The sequence below is a fragment of the Spea bombifrons genome, chromosome 1 (genome assembly GCF_027358695.1).
Source record: "Spea bombifrons isolate aSpeBom1 chromosome 1, aSpeBom1.2.pri, whole genome shotgun sequence".
Lineage (NCBI taxonomy): Eukaryota > Metazoa > Chordata > Amphibia > Anura > Pelobatidae > Spea > Spea bombifrons.
The window spans coordinates 138,778,120-138,800,829 of record NC_071087.1 but is presented as its reverse complement, the minus strand read 5'-3'; the positions used below and the strand labels follow the sequence as shown (position 1 = coordinate 138,800,829).

General features: G+C 40.0%; 1 protein-coding gene across 6 annotated transcripts in view; it reads right to left on the bottom strand.

The window, feature by feature from the left end:
- Nucleotides 1–21,172, bottom strand: part of FAM172A (family with sequence similarity 172 member A) — a 186,602-nt gene extending 165,430 nt beyond the window's left edge. The window contains exons 1-3 of one of the 6 annotated variants that reach the window (XM_053474858.1): nt 21,114–21,172; nt 5,203–5,336; nt 1,895–1,996 (exon numbers count right to left, since the gene is read on the bottom strand). In XM_053474858.1, the coding sequence (XP_053330833.1) occupies nt 1,895–1,996; nt 5,203–5,311 (211 nt within the window). In that variant the 5' untranslated portion in view covers nt 5,312–5,336; nt 21,114–21,172. The other 5 variants (XM_053474876.1, XM_053474840.1, XM_053474867.1 and 2 more) reach the window with 5 other exon arrangements.
- Between the last annotated feature and the right edge of the window lie 1,538 nt (nt 21,173–22,710).

Below are 22,710 nucleotides of genomic sequence, written 5' to 3'. Positions count from 1 at the left end.
CATTGCAATAAAGAGATGAAAGTGTAAATTGTACGTTTTTTATTGCAATTTTTCTTCAATTTAAAATACCGTATTTGCTCGATTATAAGACGACCCCGATTATAAGACGACCCCTCAAATTTTGGATCTTATTGGGGAAAAAAAAGAAAAGGCCTGAATATAAGACGACCCTAATGGGAAAAAAATCAAAACCACTGTTTTTGTCATAAAAATAGTTTAATCATTAACATATAACAACCAGATTATCTGTAAAATAAACACACTTAAAATCTGACACTCACTCATATGCACTTTTAAAATCTAACACTCACTCATATGCACTTTTAAAATCTGACACTCACTCATATGCACTTTTAAAATCTGACACTCACTCATACGCACTTTTACACGATGACACAGGGGAATGGTGGTAGTAATGTGGTGGTTTCTTATTGCATGTGTATAGTGTTTTTTTTTTTCTTTCTTACCTGTCAGTGGGTATACGTCCCATCAACTTGTCCCATCAACATGTCCCATGCTCCTCAGTCACGCTTAAAGGGGTCTGGGAATCATGGGAAATGTAGTTCACTAGGTTGTGCCCCAAATTGAACCAGCTATGCAAATCATTCCTACCTGACAGTCTATGCTCCTCTTCACAAATTGTGAACAGGAGCACAGACTGTCAGGTAGGACTGATTTGCATAGAATCAAAGGCAAAAAACGTAAAAAACGAAGCTGGGTCATGTGAGAACAACGCGACCCACGTGACCCGCGCATCTATTATCTGTTATTCGGCCGCATCGGAGGATGCTGCTGCCGCAGATCACGGAGGCGGCGGCTGCTGCCGCGGATCACGGAGGCGGAGGCGGCGGCTGCCGTGTATACGGAGGCGGCGGCTGCCGCGGATACGGAGGCGGCGGCTGCCGCGGATACAGAAGCGGCGGCTGCCGCGGATACAGAAGCGGCGGCTGCCGCGAAAACAGAAGCGGCGGCTGCCGCGAAAACAGAAGCGGCGGCTGCCGCGAATACAGGCGGCGGTGGCTGCAGCTGATATGGCGGCGGCTGCCGATGGAATTGTAAGGTATCGTGGGGGATGATCTGAGGTCTGATTACAAGACGACCTCGATTATAAGACGAGGTCGGTTTTTCAGAAGTTTTTTTCTGGAAAAAACCTCGTCTTATAATCGAGCAAATACGGTAATGTATTTTTTTTATCCGATTAATCGATTAATCGACAAAATAATCGGCCAACTAATCGATTATTAAAATAATCGTTAGTTGCAGCCCTATGTGCATGAGATAGGCACATAAGACAAAACCAATGACTGAAAAAGGTTTGAATTCTTCACAGCAAATAAAAATGAGAAGGCATGGTGGGGGCCAAGGTGTTTTAACATGCCATGACATTCTATGATTCTACAAACTATAGGACTACTCATTCAGTGGTCATTGCCATATCGTTCTAACTTCTGTGTCAACAAATGCTACCCTTATGTGAGATTACTGATAAAAAGTAAAACATTGGTTTTCAGATGAATAGCTATTGTAAAAACAATAAACCTCTAGTATCCAGTATTTTAAAGTATCCATTTCTTATAGCAAACATATTACCGAGTGTCTTCAAAAGGTTTTAGCTGGATTATTTGATTGACCCCCCAGTGAACCTGGCTAAGGGAAGCTTAAAAGAGCCAACAGTATTATGAATAAATGAAAATGCAATTATTTAAATTATTGAACGCAACTCATCTGCCTGTAATTGATCCTGCATGATATGAAACAATCTCATCTATTCAGAACTAGCAGAGTATTTTCAAACAATATGAAGATCAATGCAGACAAAATGAATTTCTACTTAAAACATGCAAAATAAGGCATAAAGCATGGACATTTAAAGAAAGGAAAGGGATGCACTTACAGTCATTGAAGGCATATTCAAAACCCTCCAAAGTGTCAGGAAACTCGAGAGGTGGCTCGTCTTTTTTCATGAGTTCATCCAGGTCTATTCTGGAGAGTAGATCTAAGCATTTAAAGGATTACACAACCTGCATGAACGTTCAGTCACATAATGCCTACCAGTTCAAGCTTTAAATACCACAAAGGGGTCCAAGCGAGGCAGCCATACTTGCACAATCTTATCAGCTGCGGATAGTCACAAAAATCAAATCAGTGGGAGCCAACGAGACAGATACAGCCCTCAAGAGATGTCTGCTTGGTCCTTGAAAATACTCGGTTAAGTTGTATTATATGATGACATTTAACAGGGTCTAGACCTCTGTACTGGTTTTAACTGGCATTAAAGAGATAAAGACACTGATCCAGTTTAAACAGAGTTTATTTGAATACACATCGGAGTCCATTTTGCACGTTACCAAATCAGTGCATGACTTTTTACTACTGTCTCATTTGCCTCCTAATTATTCTGAAACAGACATTATACTTAAATATGATGTAGATCATCAGTTTAATTTGTGTATAAGCCAGTTCAGCTCCCAACAAAATCAATAAGAGTTCAGCACTTGCTTATTAAGTTCCTTCGAAGTCTATGGAATTGTATATCTTTATTTGCGGCAACTATCTAAGCAAAATATTGTAAAATAAAAACATTTTCTACATATATAGATTTTTTTTTTCATTCAGAAAACAAAACAAAAAAAAGCAGAATTGTTCCAGAATATGCATGAAACGCTCTTGGTTGCAGATGTAACATAGAAGCCGGGGGTTCTAACTATGGATAATTTAAAAATGGAATATTAAAAATGGGAACCCGAATTATGGTTTTCAGCATTGTGGCTAGTCTTATCTTAGATGTGGCATTAACTCTTCAGATCTTGTGATTGCAACTAGAAACCTCCGACTTGAATAAAATGTTTTGGGCCAAAAACACTGGAGCAGCATCAACATAAAAACCCATCTGATGCTCAAAAAAATATCTCTTCTGGTGATACAACTTAGTCTTTTCTGTTTCTTTTATAATATCGTGCCTTAAGTTGAGTTCAAACTACTGGAGACTTTTTACCTATTTCTGGTTTAGAAAAGGCCAACGACTCATTAAAAGCCAAACAAGATTACAACACATTTGTACTGATTAGGATGAGAAAACCGCGTTGAAACAGAAAGCTGTACTTGACCCGCTGAACTGACTAAATCCTACTTAAACTTACAATGGTTGCAAATAATAAATATACAATGAGCAGATTACTTTTCCCAGGTTCATCACATTAGCTTCTATCACAGAGTTGCACATTCTCTCGGTTTTATAATTAAATCTATAGCAGCGGCTTAATGAAAAATCATTTCCATAGCATACAGGCAGGCATCAGGGATTCTATTCAGCCAAGGTGTATGCCGAGCCTCCTTATTTGATGACAGGGATCTATGTAGCTGAAAAGTTCAGAATAATTAACAAAACAAATGCTTTCCTACTGAAAAACAGTGCAAAAAATGTTAATGAGAAGCCTAATCCTTAAATAAAAGCCTATGAACTTTACAGATCTGAGGCAGACCCATAACAAGAATTAAAAGTGAAACAATTAAATACTACTTTAAAAATGGAAGCAGGGAGATTGGTTTGTGAGAGAGGGTCTGACGCAATCATTAAAAAGCATAACCGCGTTACAAAACAAGCCCCACTAGAACAAGAGGACATATTGTAAAACGAGAGGGTAAGAGGTTTAGATGTATTCTCACCCTGAGCTGGTGGTAGATATGTGTTTATACCCTTGCAGCTAAAGTAGTACATATTAATCCAGTGAGGAGCTTTAAGTATACATGGGGCAGACATAAAAGTTATCATGAACAGTTAAACAAAGACAATGAGAGAAACAGCTTATTTTACTATCAAAAAAATTACATTTTAAATTTGTTGGCAATCACAAGACACTAGAGCAGGTAACGGAAGTCTATCTCTCCTGACATGTTCCAGAAAGAACATGCCCTGTTGCCAAAGGCACATCTCGTAACACTGCTCACACTCCACTCATGTTTCAAATAAACGATTGCTCACTCGTTCTTAGTGGTTATTTGGACACGTTTTACATTTTTTTGCATACTGCAGTCCTTTTTTGTATGGACCCCAATGCATTTTGTTGGGCACGGAAATAGGTGCCTATGTTCTTTTGCTATTGTAGTTAAAAATAAAACTTCGGTCTCAACTAAAATATAGGAAGCAATACTTCAGTACATATGTTATAACATGTCTTAAGCCTATGCAAGGCTTTTAAGACACATTAGGATGATGGGATTCCATATGTATAGAACTTGCAAATCAATAAAGTTTCCAAAAAAGAGGAAATGCTACCTCAGAGAGTTTTTAATCATATCTTATTATATTATATATTATAAAATGTGGTGCATGACCTCAACACAACACAACTTAGTGAGTAGGATCATTGCGGTGGGCGCAAAAGTGCAAGGAAGGGCCTGGGTGGATACGCTGTATGTGCAAATCATGATGGTAGCAGAACATATTGCAACGAAAAATTGGAAGACCAATGTGGAAAAGAGAGCTTGCCCTACTATGCACAATATCTTACTATATATTCCCCATTTGATCATTTTCTTTATCACAGTATCATTCCAGAAGAACCCTTGAAGAGTTGTGACATATGAATAAAAACACATGTTGCACCAATACCCAATTTCAGTATACACAACTACATGATTTCTTACATGTAGATTTTTGGGCCCAGATGGAGCCACAACAATAGGTGCAGATTTTAGCGATAGTAGCAAATATTCAAACGAGAACTCTGAAGGCCAAAGTAGAGAAGAGAGACCTCATCATAGTACAGAGTACAGACACGTTTTTTCACAATATGTGAATACTCATATTCCTACCGGATCATTTTACAATCAATATATGTATATGGAACAACAAAAATATTGATTCAACTAATAAATATTTCTCATATATGTAGAAAGATTAACATTTTTATATTTTTACAACTGGGAGTGTTACAGTTGGTTTTAATGTACACGTAGGCTGTCTTATTAGAGCAGTAATGCCCAAATCTGCGTGCCAACAATATCCAAGGTAAGAGGGAAAGATTCACTCCTTGAATGACACACGTAATATACGTAATAATCTTAAATAGCTAAATTAATTGAGCAGTGAAACGTAGATTTTAATTTCTTGTTGGGCTAAAAGTCATCTGGTTGGTTGTAGAAGGCAGATGCCATGTTGGTTGTGATCTAATACTGACAAAAGATAATATAAATTCATACCTTTCAATGCAGTAGTTTTCTCTTTTTCATCTGGACCCCCTACTTGCTGAAGCTGCGCCATTTTCACCTGAACAAGTAGCAAGACAAAGATAGAGAAGATAATGGGCATCAATCTTCACAAGGTACCCTGAAACTTAATAGAAAAAATAAAAAGTCACTACAAAGGCTTTCCGAAATCAGCACTTTTATGTTCAACAAGCCTTTATCTCTTAGAGAATTAACTACATAAATCCTAAATTATAGAACTCTAAGGGCTCTTAACAGAAATCGCTAAAAAGTGGTAGTAAGGCTTCCTGTTGTCTGTCCTAAAATAATAAATATATTTAAGAAAAATAGTAATACAAATTAAAGAAATTGGACAGACCAGAGCAATGTCACCATGATAGCATCATCAGGGGCCCTGTCTGATTTTGAGAACTGTTTTAATTTTTCTACAGTGATTTTTTTTAAGTTTAGGTATATAGAAGATTATTGATTACAGTGAAATTATTTTTAAGGAAATCTATAGTTAAGAAAGCTCTACAGATCTATAGGGTGACAATTCATGTTTTGATTAAGCAGCCCCTTTAAATACACAATATGATCAAAAGTAGGTGGACATCTGACCATCGTGTGTGTGTGTGTGTGTGTGTGTGTGTGTGTGTGTGTGTGTGTCACCCCATTCCAAAACAGCGTACCAAACTAGTCAAAGCATGTCCTTATTGACCTTGCTATGTGCACAAGGGCATAGTCAAGGTGGAACAGGAAAGGATCTTTACAAAGCTGGTGCCACAGAGCTAGAACTACACAGTTGTCTAAAATGTCTTTGGATGCTGTACCATTCATTTTACCCTTTACTGGAACTAAGAAGCCTAGCCAAAACACTGAAAAAACAGCCCCAAACAATTATCTCTCAAACCAAACTTTGCAGTAGGCACTATGCATTCTGGTAGGTAGCATCTCCTGGAAACCAGTGAAGCATAATTTCACTCCAGAGAACATGTTTCCAATTCTCCAGAGTCCGGAGGCAGCGTGCTTTACACCACTGCAGCCGAAGCTTGGCATTGTGCATAGTGATGTTGGTGCAGCTGCTTGGTAGGGCCAGATGCACAGCGCTTGTGCGGATGTCGCTGCCCGAAGCAGTTTGGAATTCTGTAGTAAGCGAGGGTTCAAAGAACAGGCGATTTTTACGCGTCATGCGATTCAGCGGCCCCGATCTAAGACTATGCGTGGACTACTAACTTTGTGGCTGAGCTGCTGTTACTCCTAGACACTTCCACTTTTTAATAATAGCACTTAAACGGGGCCAGGGCAGAGCTAGCAGGGCAGATATTTAATTGCCTAGAGGTAAAGATGGCATCCTATGACAGTGCCACCTTTAAAGCTCTTCAACGATTGTCAAAGGAGGTGACATGTCTATGTGCTTGATTTTATACACTTGATAGTAATGGGTGTTTCTGAAAAACCCAAAACACAATAATTACGAGCACCTGACCGTCCTCTTCTTGTGGGGGCAAATGCGAGACATATGTTCGGCCATTCACAGCCACATTGACAACCATGTGAAAGTACTGCGGCGGATACAGAAATGGTTAAAAGTCAGGCAAGTCGAAGAGGAGTACAGAAAAAAGCATTCCAAGATATGAAATCAAAAAAGATGTGTGTGGTTAACTTTCAAGCACCATTTGTGAGATACATTAAAAACCGAAGTACTCAACTGCACTCATGAGAAAATTTATATTTCATGCTTGAAATGGAATATATGTCGATTAAATAATTCTCAGTTCACTAGAAGAGTCAGAAGAATTGCATGTAGGAGGAAGCCCTCAGGAAACAAAAATAACCCTGATATTGCTTAATCGCAGAGGAGGTTTTCAGAATTTGGTAAGTGATTTGCAACATTAAAGCAGAATCGAATACTATTCCTCTTTATTTGCAATTTACATGAAGAGGTCTTCAGCTCAATGTTCCATGTAACTAAAATTGTTCAACATCCTCAAATCAATGTAGGAAATGTTCTGCTAAAAGTGACATCTCTCCTGTAAAAACACAGCTGCCATGAGAAAGAGAGCAAAAGAATTTAAGGAAGCCCATTTTCCAAGCAGTCATTACAGCTAATTGCTAAGTGTCCAGTAGATGACAAAGCAAGAAGCCAGCTAAAAGTCATCAAGTGGAGGAGAAAAAAGGGGAGATGGGACATTGATAAACGGATAGAATACCCCAAAACATTTGTGTAATACGAGTATAACTATGTAATGAAGGTATGAAATTCATGTTTTATTTAATCTTTACAATTATATATGGACTGAGCAATGGCAGCTCAGTTATTAAACATCGAGCAAAACCGCTTCAGACAAAATTTTCATTTCACTTTCGTGCAATGAATTTCAGGTTTGTTTTTTTTGTTTTTTTAATGTTCCTCTAGGGTTAGGCCAGTAAAACAGGTGCAGCAGCAGCAGCAGTAGTAGTAGTAGTAGTAGTAGTAGGGCACTGGGGCTAGGAAGGCAGACACTGGCATGACTGAATTTCCACAATATTTTATATAATACATATTATATTGTAACCAGTATTTATCAATGAAGAATAATAGATGATAATGTGATAGAAAGATACAAAATGTACTTGTCTACACATTACAGGTTTGGTCGGTAGCATAAATGGGCAACTGTGTTATTCAACTATACTCTACTCAGGGACAGGGGAAATGTCTGCTGCAGTCCATGTAATACACTACAATAGTCACTACAGCTTCTCCAAGCCATCATACAACAGTACATTTTCTGCACTAAAATAAACTATTCATTAACTTGCAATAACTACAATATGGTAGGTGAGTAATGAGCATTAGTGTCACTGCCCCACACTCCAACTCCTGGAGTCTGTAACTGCTGCTACTGACAAGATGAAACTGCAGTACATCAGTACACTTATACATCTAATGCTTGTCCCTCCCCTTGTAAATGCTGATTGGTCGGAGTGAAACAAGGAAAAAAACTCCCACTGGTTGTTTGACATTAAATGAGACCACCCCCCTTTTCTTTGGCTACTTATTCAGTCATTGATACGTACCCTCATACACAGAGTCCCTCCCACTTACCTCATCAACAAGCGCCAAAACGGCTTATAATGGTGCCAAAACGGCTTGTAATGTAACATTTAGACAGGATTATGAATTATTAAAAGGTAGAAATACATAAATGTTGCATATTGTCCTAAAGAAGTAATAACTTAAGCTACACAACACGTAGAAACTATAAGAAGGTACAGAACCTAGAAAAAATTATTCCAATATATGGCTTCCATAAGAAAAGGGGTGAAGGCTAAACCTGAAAACAGCTGGCTCAACAACAGCGAAAAATACCTGTAAAGTCCCACCAGACGTTAAGACACACAAGGTCATCATCAGTAATGTTTAGACTGACTAAGCCTGTCACTGTGTCCAAGCCAGTCTGTCACTTCATCAGTGTTCCTGGCTGTCAGTGAGCCGGATATTATGTCAGAGTGTCACTGTCAGTGCATCTTCCCAATGCTTCTCTGCTCGTCTGTAAGCTTCACTCGGCAGTGGCCTTTATTGTACCTTATTCTGTCTGTCAGTGTGTGGCCTGTCGAACGAGGCAGCGATGCATATAACAGACATAGGGGCAAAGGGACTGAGGACGATATGTGTATGAGGGATCCTGAGGGATGAGTGATTTAAAGGAAAAGGATTCTAAGTACAGAGCAACAACATTTAAACGGGATCAAATGACTACCTTAAAATGCACCCCCCCCATGAAACCCATGTCGTATATAAAATAATTATATAATTATTTATATGTAATGAAACATTATGTTTATTTCACTGATCCCATCGGGCTGCTAAGTCCTTACTTTAAGGAACACTCCAACCATCATAACCCTTCAAATTATCAGTGAGCCCCTCTTTCAAGTTCTAACGGACAGTCATGTCCAGGTCCAACAAGCATTTTCCTAATAGCTGAAGCCACCTTGGAGATTTTTTGTAAAGTACTGTGTAATGCTTTTTAGCGTCCTTCCTTCATGGATTCGTCTACCAGGCTTGAAAGACATCATGCCTTCCCACCTGAACCAAGCTACTGGGAGCGCACAACACCTCGATTAATACCACGAGGTAGTAAAATAATGAACAGATATCTGCTTCTGAAGTTCAGATACGTACATTACAGGGTCCGGTGGAACGTCCTACTCCGCCAACGCAGTTTACCGTGACAGAATGCTTCATACGTAATATGACGTATAATATTATATACGTATAATATGTATTGTATCTAAAGCAAACTACACAAAAATAACTTGGGAATTTTCTGTATGTCAGTACTTTAAATCCATATTTTTTGTTGAATTAGCATACTAGTCAAATTACAAGCAGCGCCATGTTTAGTTTTTCAGGCTCTCTTATAAATAACTTGTTTTTGCAACAACCAAAAACATGCACCCGCGGGACTCAAGGTCTCATTTGAGATGACCACGTTTTTGTTTTTCGTATATACTGTGAAGTTAAAAACACCAAATATCAAGAAACAAGAAGAGGTTGGCTGGTTGGTATGATCACAAGCATACACGCCATTAAGAAAACGGCAGCAGCCTATTAGCTCCTGTATTCGTGTCACGTGACAAATAACTGCTCCCTGGCAAAGATTATGAATGAGACATTTTACAATTTTGCCTCTTTAATAGTGTCCAGAAAAGGCTTTGAATTGCTTGAGAGTCTTTTGGGTTAAAACGCAAAGCAGTTCCATTGATTTAGCTCCTTGGTAAGCAACATAGCCATGAAAAATGAGGTAGGACTTGTCAATAGTTGACGTAGTGGTGAGATAAGCGATATATAGCCATATAGTGTGACTGAATCACCAATATTTCTGCCTTAGATAGTTGATTTTTGAATGGCATTCGCTGTGTATGTTCCAGATTCCTGCTTACCTCTCCCCTTTCTCTATACGTCATGTTTCTCCTGACCCCATTCCCTCTAGATTGTTAGCTGGGTACCTAATGTACCCGCCGCATAAATTGTTGGTGCTATATAAATAATACAAATAGTAATAAAAATAGTGTAAAGAACTTCATATTATCATATCATTCATCATTATTTGCATCTGTGCTACATGAATCATTTAACCAACTGTAAAATTAGCCTACTGGAAAAAACAATTTCTCACCATTTTTTTTTTTTTTTTTTTTAGATTTATAACAGGATATTTTCAGCTATATTTCATTAGTTTTGGGGGTATGGGAACCACACCTACTGGGATAACTTATGTCATATGAGTTAGCCCTTTAAATTCACATGTCGCCCATGTTGTAAATGCATGGAGGAATCTGTAGAAACTGGCATTTACCCTTTTCTCACCACCAGCTATTTACCGTGCAGGAGATGTGTTTGGCGTTTCACATTAAACTGTACCTTTTGTGAAAGCCTAAGAAAGTACCTTTCACAGCCCAATATTATTTTTACAGACTATAAACAGACCAATAATAGATTATACCATAGTTGTGACGAGTCAAGAATACACAATGCTTAAATTCCATCCTCTCACATAAGGGATGTACACGGCCAGGTACCGGGCTTGACGACCATTACTGATATATAAACAATGTGTGGTATAATATTAATGTCACATTCTGCCCAATGGACAATTTTTTCTCAGAAAGCAAACAATTATTAAAGAGCATTAGCTATTCATCAGAAATAACTGATTAATGAACTCTTTTGGAAAGCTTTACTTGTTAGGAGTCTTTAGGCTTATTAATATCTTCGTTTATGGGGTGTCATACTTTAGTGTTTAAATCTTAAAAGTGATGAAAAAAAATCCACATTTTGTTTGCTATAGCATCAGTGAAATACGTAGCCATCTCTTTTAGGACCATTGTAATTAGCTTCTACACAGGGCCAATAATCCATATATCATGTTATCATGAAATTCATGCTGCTAAGCCCCCGCCGTTGCACTAATCAACTCACAGGGCTAACTCACTCATCCATAACTAAGAACCTGTAAGCTGCAGAGTTGCTTAAAAAGAACATATACATATCTTAGGAATAGCACATTCTGTGTGATTTTTTTACGTGGAAGAATAATCACCTGATCACTTAAACAGCTTAGAATTAAAAACTTTTCATGTTCCAAAACCAGAACTTCCGAAGATAGTCTATGCAGGGGGTAGAAAAGAATATGTAAGACAAGATGCGGATCTCTGGACTGGAAGCTTGTTTGAGCAGGGCCCTCCTCATCTCTTGCTCTTTAAGTCAAGTGCATATGTTATATACTACTTGCTATGTCCAGTCTACCCATTGTACAGCGCTACAGAACATGATGGCACTACACCACTTGCTAATAAGATACAGTTTTGACACACTAATTGAAATACATGTCTGTAACACAGAAGGGTTTATATTCATGCCTATGGTTCAGGCAGTCTCTCGGTGGGTACCAACCTATGTTGAACTTTGATACACACTTGCTATGGGTTTAAAAATTACATTTCCCCCAAACTACACCTTGCTGTCTTAAGATGCCCATCCAGTTACATAACTCCAGGTTTGGACAAGGGGAATGAATCCACTGTTAAGGGGGCGTTAAAGTGCATATGATAGCTGTACTGTGCCTTTATATAAAAACCACGCACCCAACAGATATGTGCGAACACAAACAACCACAACGTACACAACCAAAAGCATTTATGGAGCCAAATATAAAAATCCAGGTGAAATCAAAAATAATGGCGCTCATAATGTTTAAATAATACTTACAAGAAGTCTGTAGTTAATATTCAGAGTAAAAATGTAAAAAGAGCACAGACTTTAATAAATGCTATTCATAACGGTGACATTTTAATGCAGAGTTTAACAGAAGATTACAGCGTATGAATCTGTAACGGCAGTGTCGGAGAATCTTGCTGGGCTCTTAACTGCATGTATTTTATGTATGCCGGTAAATGGACATGCCCTTCATGTGTATAAACACATGCATGTACATTTCCTAATGTATGCATGCAAACTTCCCTTTAGGAGAAGCTGCAGCTTCAGCGCAACACCTCCCTCATGGTCAGACGTCTCGCTCCATTGACTGGCTGGTTTAAACAGCTATTAAGTGTCAGGAAAGAGTCCCCATTGAAATAAACTGAAGCTCTTTCTGAATTTGCGGAAGGGGGTCTAGTTAGATTCCGCCGAGGAAGCTTGCAGAGCCAGCACTGGAGCCGACTGACGGGAAGTAGATCACCTGGCCAAACACATCTCTCTCGCACAGAAAATAGCTGGGGCCACATACAGAATCCCTCGCTATAAAAAGGGACCAGCTATCATATGATTATTATTATCTTTTATTTATATAGCGCAAACAATTTACACAGCAATTCTTACAATACATATTTCCAAGGGGTATGACAAGACTTGACAGGCCAACACAAACCGATACATTAGGTCATAGGCAATTAAGAGAATATGAGGGCCGGAGCATCTCTTTAACCTACTGTACAACGTTGACTCTGCAGATGAAGAGCGACGTTACAATAAAAAAAGAAAGCATCCCTTGCTTCCGCACTATGATAAAAAACTCTAACATAATGACTTGTTCCGAACTTTGCTTTTGGTGAGTATTTATAGACATGAAGGGCCGCTTGATGGCGGCTAATGCAAACGTTTAACATCAAAACATTAAAATGTTTACCGGTATATAGTGGGATTTTGTCCCTTTCACATAAATGCGGAATAAACAATTTGCGTTGGTTCTTTGAACAAGAACATTCCAGTAACAGAAGAGAGGTTGGAAAGAACACATTTCAATTTGTAAAACTAAAGACAAAAAAACCCCACGGTGCGTGCGAGTTAATGTAAAGGTCCCGTCTTTTGTTTTATGCTGCCTTAACCAGTCCCCAAAATAGAAGGCCATACTTCTCTCCAATATATGCAGAAGTAGTAGCAGGTGCAGCGAGCGGCGTGAACACCCCTTCCTCTCTAGAGCACCGTATCATTAGGCAAGTTGATCATTCACACAATCAGGACAATCAGCTAAACTCCACAAGAAATCCTACACAGAATTCAAAGCTTAGGGATTACATGTTTCCAAATTACAGTCACAGCGGGACAGCTTTATAAAAATAGGTGCCAGCACAAAACATACCTCCCACTACGGACCTAAAAACCCAATTACAAAAATAAAGCACAGCATGCGGGAAAATATTCCACTTTCCGAAGATTCAGATGGCTTCGCGGGGGTCCTTATATTTTGTAAACGGCGCAGTACTTAAGTATGGATCTTTATATATCCTTTTGTGTTTCCTGGAAATAAACATTATGCAGGCAAAACAAGCTGCTGCTCACAGGCGCTGCCTAGAAATGTATTTCACAGATAATAAAATGATAGAAGCATTAAATCAGAGCTTCTTCAACTCTGATCTGCAGAGTAATGGTGTCAGCAGAGCCACGGACACCCTGCGCAATAACGCGCTCACCTCTCGCCCGCAGTCTTGGTTTCAGTGCCGCAAAGTAACGCCACCGTGTGACCCGCGTGCCGGTCTATAAGAACACACCTGAACTAATGAGCATCTGCACGGGAAATCTGATGTTTTCTTTATGATCGATGAAAAGCTAATAACGTACCGTGTAGAAACCGTCCACAAGTTTTAGAAGAACGTGTCAAAAACTTCAGTCTGTCTGAGTCCAAAATCTTTACAACCCTATAAAAATAACGCGTCCCTTCCTTTCTATTTTCTGCTTCTAAAACAATTAATCAAACTTATATTGAAAGGATTGTTGACCATTACCGCCTAAGCAGTGTTTAAAAAAAAAAAAAAAAAAATTCAAAGTTAGAAAGAATTGTAACTTTGGCACCCACCTCCTGCGGCCGCATTAGCTGTGCTATTAGTCACGGACAGTCCTCATGGCAGCAGTATCCGCACGCAATATCAGATACTAATTCACAAGCAAGAAGTCACAAAAGGTGCAAACAGAAATGTTAGTGGTTGCCATGGCGATATATGGCAAATGTTCCCTACGCATAATTTTTCTTAAAGGGACCGCACCCCATATGCATTCGCTCCTTTCACCGGGCCCAGCTATTTGCGGTGCAGGGGACGTGTCCAACCCCCGCACGCAACATACTTACCAACAAGCAGCCAATCGGTGGCAACAAATGTCAGACCACAGAAGAGGTGGGCAGTTGCTGCAGCAGGGCTGCAACTTCAAGGTCAGGGAAGTGCCTTTTTTTCCCCCATTTTGGCAGAACGCCTACTAAATTGATGTGAGGTTATGAGGGGAATTTGACTGTCCCTTTAAATTCCACATAAAATTGCTCAGACCGGTGTGTGTAGAGTCGGAATTTTCCAAGAGTATTAGTTTTGAAATCCAAAGTACTTTTCACTATATATAATCAGTTCTTCTCTGAAAAACAGCATTTTGTGGCTAGCCGATTGATATATTTTTCCACGTTATTATACACCTATAATACTTGTATTTACAACATGTATGTCAATTTACAGCTAGCTAAATTCAAATATACGTGTCACATCATGTAGTCCAAAAGTAATGAAACCTAAATGAAGAAATAGCAAGCGGTGAACACATGAAATATCTAAACAAATACCATTAAGGTTAGCTAAGGGCACCCAGCACTGCCTAGGAGGACTTCAAGCACCAATGAAAGGTTATGAACCGTCTTGAATAAAGGAGCTCTTCAACAACTAAAGGAACAAGCCAACAGCTACTTGTTCTCTTATACATGAAAGAGCTATACAATGCAGCATCCTCCAGCTACAAAGAGGTCAAAGTGGACTCCCCCGACAGAACCTTTTCAGGTACAGCATGTCAATTTTACGTGAAGTACGACCTGTCTGCCCTCTAACTCACACTAATAACAAAGATGAGCTTTTTTCTTTAGCTAAGGGACCTCTATTGCAGTTTGATATGATCAGAGGGCAGCAGAAATGGGAAATCAGGGTTAGCAAATTTCATTACTGTTGGAATCCAATAAAACATTTCAGCTTTCATTGTGGAACAAAAATAGGCAAAGGAAACATATCCCATTTGAAGAAACGCTTGTTCCACCAGCAGTGATGGAATCTGGATTCAGAACATGAGTTTCTGGTTTTAGATGAATTATATTCAGTGGTTTTACAAAGCAATATCTAAAATTCAGATGATGTTGACTGGATCTGCATGGGAGCAGTAAAGGATCCAGGGCGATATGACATAGGAGATTAATAGAAAAACACGGTGTGGTTGGTCACATCACCTGAGCAAAAATAACGCAATGGTGGCTTGAACAGTGGATGCTGGGTACAAAATAGTGGGGCTCCTAGCCACAAAACACACAAAGAAGTGTGCGCAATTAATGCATCTCCATACTCCATCTGATGAATCCACAGAAGTCCAATGGATATAAAAATATGAAGTTTATTGAATAAAATAATAAAGCCAATGGGGAGAAGTCTCACATGTTTCACCGTGAGGCTTAATCATAGACTCCTAGACATAGGCGACCAAGAATACTGGCACTAATAAAACTATATTAAAAGTAAACACCTCATTTTGAAAACACAGAGGCACATTCATAAAAGATCAACATAGAATATAGAGTTAGGAGCCAGATGTAAAATCTAGGTACCATGCTATTTGTGTTTTCCCCCGAGCAGCCCCACCATATACATACTGAATAAAGGGAGATGGGAAGAAAACTTCATTATTCTGTGTGTGTACATATATAATTCATCAAGCTAATTCCTCAAATGTAGCACCAAATATATAAGGTTATTTATATATTGCTTTATATATGTGCTGTGTGGATTCTAATGCACATACTTCATTGATGGATATAGATCAACAAATTGAAGTTTTCAACAGAGCAGCCCTATTTTTTTTTGGCAACCTCCCACTGAGCAGCACCATTCTCATGTGGTCTTCTGCAATGACCTGAAGCGGAGTGCTACAAGGTGACTATCTGCAGTTCCGGGTGCCGGGCAGGTGTTTTGTTATTTTTCATTTAGCCTTGCTGTGGGCAAGCAGCAGGGCTAGGATCGAGGTCCTCTGCAGCACTGCAAGAGACCTGGATCCTCTTCAGCCAGTGAAAATCTGCGTGATGCGCACACAACGTCTGCTGCTGCCTGGCACTTCCGCCGGGACTTCTATGACGGAGCACCGGCGTGACATGACCTTTCGGTGCCCCCATCATAAGAGCTGCTGGGAACCAGCGGAGGGGGTAGCTGTCCCCACTAGACACCAGGGAGACTGGAGGGGGGAGGGGGACAAGTCTGTGGATGTATTGATAAGTCTGGGTGGGGCAGAGTGGCAAATAAAAGGAAATAAAACAAAAAATGCATTTTTCTCAATCATTTTTTATGAAATATGACAAAATAGTTTACATTTGAATATTTACTAGTAAAACTTTTTTAGGTATTAAAACCTAGTTTGAGATATAGCGTTTGGGTTCTTGTACCACGTTAATGTCAATGTTAAGGTTTTTTTTATTCTGCTGGTTGTTTTTAACAGCCAGTTTGTTCATTAAATTATTTTAAACAAAAATTTGCATATTGTTTTTTATCCAATTAATAAAAAAAAATTATTGTCCAACTATTTGATTATGAAATTAATCGTTAGTTGCAACCCTATGGATATCCTCCAACTCCTCACGCTGTGTTGTGGCTGCGCCGGATATTTCATATCCGACGCGATGCCCTCACGCAGCCCTGTTTGTTTCTGGCTGCGGGCACCAGAGCTTGGACGAGGAAGTAGTCTGGGGAGCAGATCTTCTGCATTTTAGTGGATGTGAGGAGAAACCCATGAGGTAAAGTCGCCGGGATGATGGGCTCTGTATGAGGAGGGCTGTTATGCTGGCTGACATGGTGTTATTAATATAACATTATTTAGCTGTTAATACATATGCCTTATTTAATTTAATACATAGATCTTATTATATTTCTGATTAAAATTCTTTTTTTGTATCAGGACAAACAGATTTTCATGAGAGACAAGTAGATTGAGCTACCATTTTAGTCCCTTGGACAAGTAGATTTTTTTAAATTTCCACATCCCTGTCTATAGAAACACACAGATGGAAAAATGTGCATTATTACCCATTCGCCCTACATGTCTAACATCTGTATGATATGAGCACTAATAGAAAAAAAATTAGGTGCATTAAGCCTACTGACTAACCCCACAGAACCGTGCAAGCTTTGCTGCTAATGTTTTAAACCAAGATACCTGTTCCCATTCAGGCCCTGTTCGCATAAACAATTTGGTTTAATAATTCAACGATAAAAAGTTTGTAGCTATCCAAACTTAGCTTTATCGGCTGACTTACAGCACACAGTGAGGTCGGAAGGAAAGAAAAACAAACAGAATTCCCTACCTTACCTCTTTGCTCATGAGCTGGTAGCGCATTGGGAGACATAGCGCCACCTCTTCTTAGGTAGGGCAGAAACAACAATTAAATACCACCCAAGCCTCTTCTTATCTTCTCAGTGAAATAAAGCCAAGAGAGAAAGCTTTATTGGGTGAGAACAAAAATAGGTGCTAAATGGTGATAAGGTAAAGAAATTCCTATGTAAGGAACTCTCTGTTTCCCTTGCTATCCCCAGTAGATTGGGAGAGATATACAAAAGGTTTAAGGAGGGTAAGACACAACAATCTTTAGAACTCTGCTCCCAAACATAGAATCCTCAGACGATAATGTTGACAACCAGTAGTAGTGATTAGTATAAAAACTCCAAGCTGCAGCCTTACAGATTGCACTTTGGCAGAACATCTGCTGATACAGCCCAGGAAGTGGATATAAAGCACATAGAATGAGCCTTCAGACCCACTGACACATAAGCTTCCCTTATGGCAGTAATGATCCAACTGATGGTTACTCTGGAAACCGTTAAGCCTCTTCTGGCACCCGAAAAATAAATTAACAGATTAGAAGATCTTCTCCAAGAATTAGATCTCTTTAAATACATTGAGAGATATCTCTTCATATTCAGGTAATGAAGATGTCGTCCCAAACTATTAAAAGTTTGAGGACATTTTTTAGATGAGATGTAAAAATAACTTTGGGTCTGGTGGTAAACAAAGGGAAACTTTCTTCATGAAGCCTCAGAAAACGATGGGACATGAAAAGTGCTTGGAGTTTGCTAGCATGCCAAGTAGAAGTGATAGTGATCAAGAATACAGTTGTCCTACCACATCTGGCATTATAACCTGGATGTCTTTCCTTAGTCTCTCTGGACTGACGCTTCAAAAATAAACCTTGAAATCTAGACCTAGGAATGTGCGAAACCATGGCACTTGTACCAGCAACCATGAGCATGGCTGACCGTTCACCTACAGTTGTCTCCCCCAGGAGTGTCTGTGGTCACTGGGACTCCTGTCCAGTTAGTTGCCAGTTCTTCACACCTAAGGCCCATCAGGTAATTCTTAAGGGCCTTCATTGTACTTCCTGGTCCTGCAGTATTATGGATCCTGTTCATTTGCCTTGTGTATTTTCTGGTTTTGACCCATTGGCCCTGGATTCTGACTATGATTCTGTTCTTACCTATGTACTTTCCCTAATTCAGATTATCCAGATTTCAACCTTTGGCTTGGACGTTAAATATTATCTTGGATCATCCTTTGGCACCACTTTTTCCCCATTGTGCATGACCTCATCTGCCTGACTTCATCTGTCAGTCACCCTAATCTCCGATGCCATCTGCCAATTTGCTATCATCTGGCATTTCCCTGCTCCGTGGCCGTCGATGGTGCCTAAGAAGAAGGCCAAACCTGCAACAGTCATCTGCACTGAACACCTGCCCAAGCCAAGTTCCAAGCTTGTATCTGTGCCAACACGAAGACTCCAGCCCCACTCAGTTACTGTAGTCATGACAATGTAATGTGTTGTTACAAAATCTCAAGGGCAATCTCTTGTGATGCCTGCCCCCTGTAATGAGTTAAAAGAGAACCTCAGACTACTCCCTAAAAGGGAGTACTGCAAAAAATATTGTTGGAAGCGGTATCTGTGGACAAGCCCCTTAAACCTCCTAGCCTGCACAGATAAAGCTTGATTGAGGTCAGAGACAAGACCAACCTTTCCCATATGTAAAAAGTTGCAGAGTATAAGTCATAGTGGATGTGGACCCGAAGCCCCGAGCCTGGGACAGAAAGGCCATAGGTATACATTGGAAGTACTTAAATGTTCTCTAGCATACAGAATCCAGGCATTTGGAAGGATCACTCAATGTCTTTCTACACAAAGTGAAGAGAGCATGCTTAGACTTCCTGGACTTCTCTTCTCCCAGCTCAAGCTCTGAAGACTTATCCGCAGACATGATGGCAGAAAACACAAGACAATACACATATAGGTAAATAAACAATAGCATAAACCTAACTCTCAATGTCAATCTCCCAAACTACAATAATAATCCGTCTTGAACGCCTAAAGCAGAAAGGAACAGGCAGTAGAGAAAGACAGTGTCACCAGACACAGAAGACTCAAGGAACTCTCAGGAAGGATCAGCCAGCTGAAGCATTAATTTCTCAGAAAAAGCCAGCAGAAAACTGAAAACATGCCAAAACCCGGCAATGTCCCTTTAATAGGGTGCATGTGAGGCTCTCAATACCCAGAAGCCCCATGACATGATCTGGTGATGCAAGCACGCACAGTTGCATGCTTGGCTGCTGCCCTAAAGGCAGACCTAACCAGGCCACTGGGGAACCCCAACCCGTCACAAAACAGCAGTGGCCGAGGACGTCCAGCGGAAGACCAACAAGACCGACCAGTAGCGAAGCGAGCCTGTCCAAGGGCTCAGTAGCTGGACAGTCTGCCCAAGGGCCCCTGAAGGGGAAAGCCCTGAAGATTCCCAGCCACCCGCCCGAGGCCGTGACTGCGGGAACGGGGAAGCCAAGGACCCCCCTAGGGTCCAAAGACAAATATAAAAGAGGGTAAGAGAGCTCCACACTAAGGATGGTCAGAAACAACACTGAGGGGGTAAGGGGAAGCTTCGGGGTACTTAAGTGTTGATTCTGCTGTGCCTAAGAAGAGGAGGAGCTGTGTCTCCCAATGTGCTACCAGATCATTAGCAAAGGAAAAGAAACTCCTGGATAAGGAATTCTATTTTTTCTTTCCTTCCAACCTCACCGCGTGCTGTAAGTCATCTTTACATTGACATCCCCTGTCACACTAATCGAGATAAAGGTAGGATTGGTTCATTTGAGGATAATGTTACTTATTAAGAGGGTACGAGGGTACCACAACGCCACAGAGACTGGCGACGTTTTATCTTACGTGCTATATAACTTTCAATAATTTCATAATTTCATACTTTATTGGAGAAGACTGCAGCAAAACAATACCAAAATATGACAAAATTAAAGCTGTATTTACTGAAATCATCTACTTTTATGACAGTTACCGCACTTACTCTTCACAGAATTGGCTGGGTAGAAGAAAGCTTTCAGATGCATTCAGAAGCAACAGAAAACCGCAGCGAAGTGCAACATAAATTCAAGCATTAATCCAGGCGCATACGAATTAATTCACATTTATGATTGCGACAAAATTCTTGTTTTGGGGGAGGGTGCTTTACCCACATTTTTAAACATCCTTCATTTGAAGCAAAAAACAGTTGCTGATCGTACAAACGCATGCGCTGCTCACCCACTCTGCCTCCTTTCTCACGGGGCACGTTGCACCGCTTCCACGTGCGATGACCACCACGTACGCAAAAGGTTAAAAACCAAAAATGAAAGAAAATTTCAAATAAAAATACATCCAGGTCTGCTACTATGCGTTCTGTGCACACATCTAAAAGGTAACACGGGATAAGTTACCACACAGAGGGTGCCAAGCAAACTAGCAGAGACAGGAGATTAAAATGGCAATATTGCCTGGCTTTCTGGAATGGGGTCAGTAACTTTTGCTCAGTATGAAAAATAATATCCCATTAAAAAAAAACTACACATCACAACACAAGCTACAAACTGGCAACAAGCTCATTTGAGAGAACCCGGCCGGAAGGAAGAAAAAATAAGGAAGAAAAACACAGAATGTATGCGTGCCAAGCCTCGTTCTCACTCTATCTCCTGATTGGAGTCTGTGAGCCATGTGAGAATTTTAGCGCCGAAATGCGTTCTGGAACTTATAGTTTTCATTTACATTCACCAAATTGGATTGAAGCCTCATAGGAACCACAAGTCCCAGAATTCTGCAGGCAGACGAACGCTCGTTGGTTAGTCTTATTTGAAGCGGACCTCTAGCGAAGTGAAGTATAACAGCGCCAGCTCGAATGCTAATTGGATTCCACGCTTGAACGGCATATTATATCTGCATGTTATTGTAATAAACGTCCCAAGACGTAACTTGACGCCATTATAATCCGATACTGTTGCTGCGTTGTGTAAATGTGCATATATCAGGTAATGTTTAGTAGTGTGTGGTTAGAGGGGTTGTGCTACAGTAGTATCTCTAGTAACTGCACGCACTCTTATATTCATGGTCAATAATTTATTATTCATTGTAATGGAAACCAACATTTCCAACAAAAACTGACAATACACAGCATGCATGGCAATTTCCAGGGGTATTTTTACTCCTTTACTAGCCGAGTAGGCCGTTTAACCCCTAGAGTGGCAGGTACGTATGTCCTATGTGGAAGGCAAAGAACTCCCTCACACAGCAAGGTAGGTTTTCCCCCCCATGAAACAAGCTGCACAATTGCTCCTATGAGTGCTAACCCTGCAATCACAGCATCGATCATGTCCCAGATGCCATAGGCATAGACGAGATCAGGGGATTGATGGGGTTAATGCATGGTCACTCTCATGGCAGCTTGATGGGAAAAAGTAAAGATCATTGACTTGCTCCTATGGAGTACTTGAAAAAAAAAAAGTCAAAGGTGCTTCCTGGTCAGTTGCTGTCAGTCAGCTCTGCAGTAGTTCAAAGTGCTGCAGAGCCAATCACGAGTGTGCTGATGATAATCAGATCACTCCATACAGGTAAAAACATTATAAATAAAAATATTTTTATCATTTTTTTTATGCTATTACGTACATTTTATTTTTCATGTTTATCTTTGATTAGCGACACTCACTGATCAATGTCAGTGGCCTAAACCTGTCATTTATAAGTGTTACAATATTCATTTTGACTTTTAACATTTTTGAACATAACACTTGTTGATCGCTGACTAATGTCCTTTTAGGTCACTGATCATAGATTGGTCTCGCCAATTAATAACCAGTGACCTAATCATCCCTACCACTAACACTATATATTAACTATAGCCCCAACATCTAACTGTACCTAACACTTTAACTCTCCACTACCAGTACTATAACACTGCATCTTACTCCAACCTAACCCCCAGAAATAATTACTAAGTGTTTTCATCATTTTTTAAAGTGCTAGTTTTAAGACCCCCGCCCCCCCCAAACAAATTACCTTCAAAGCAAGGGAAGGAGAGACACCAAAATCTACCAGGCCCAGGAAAGAACTTCAGCAAAAACCATGCCATTTGTGATGAAAATGAAAAAAAGGTGATACTCCTACGTCCACGAAATGT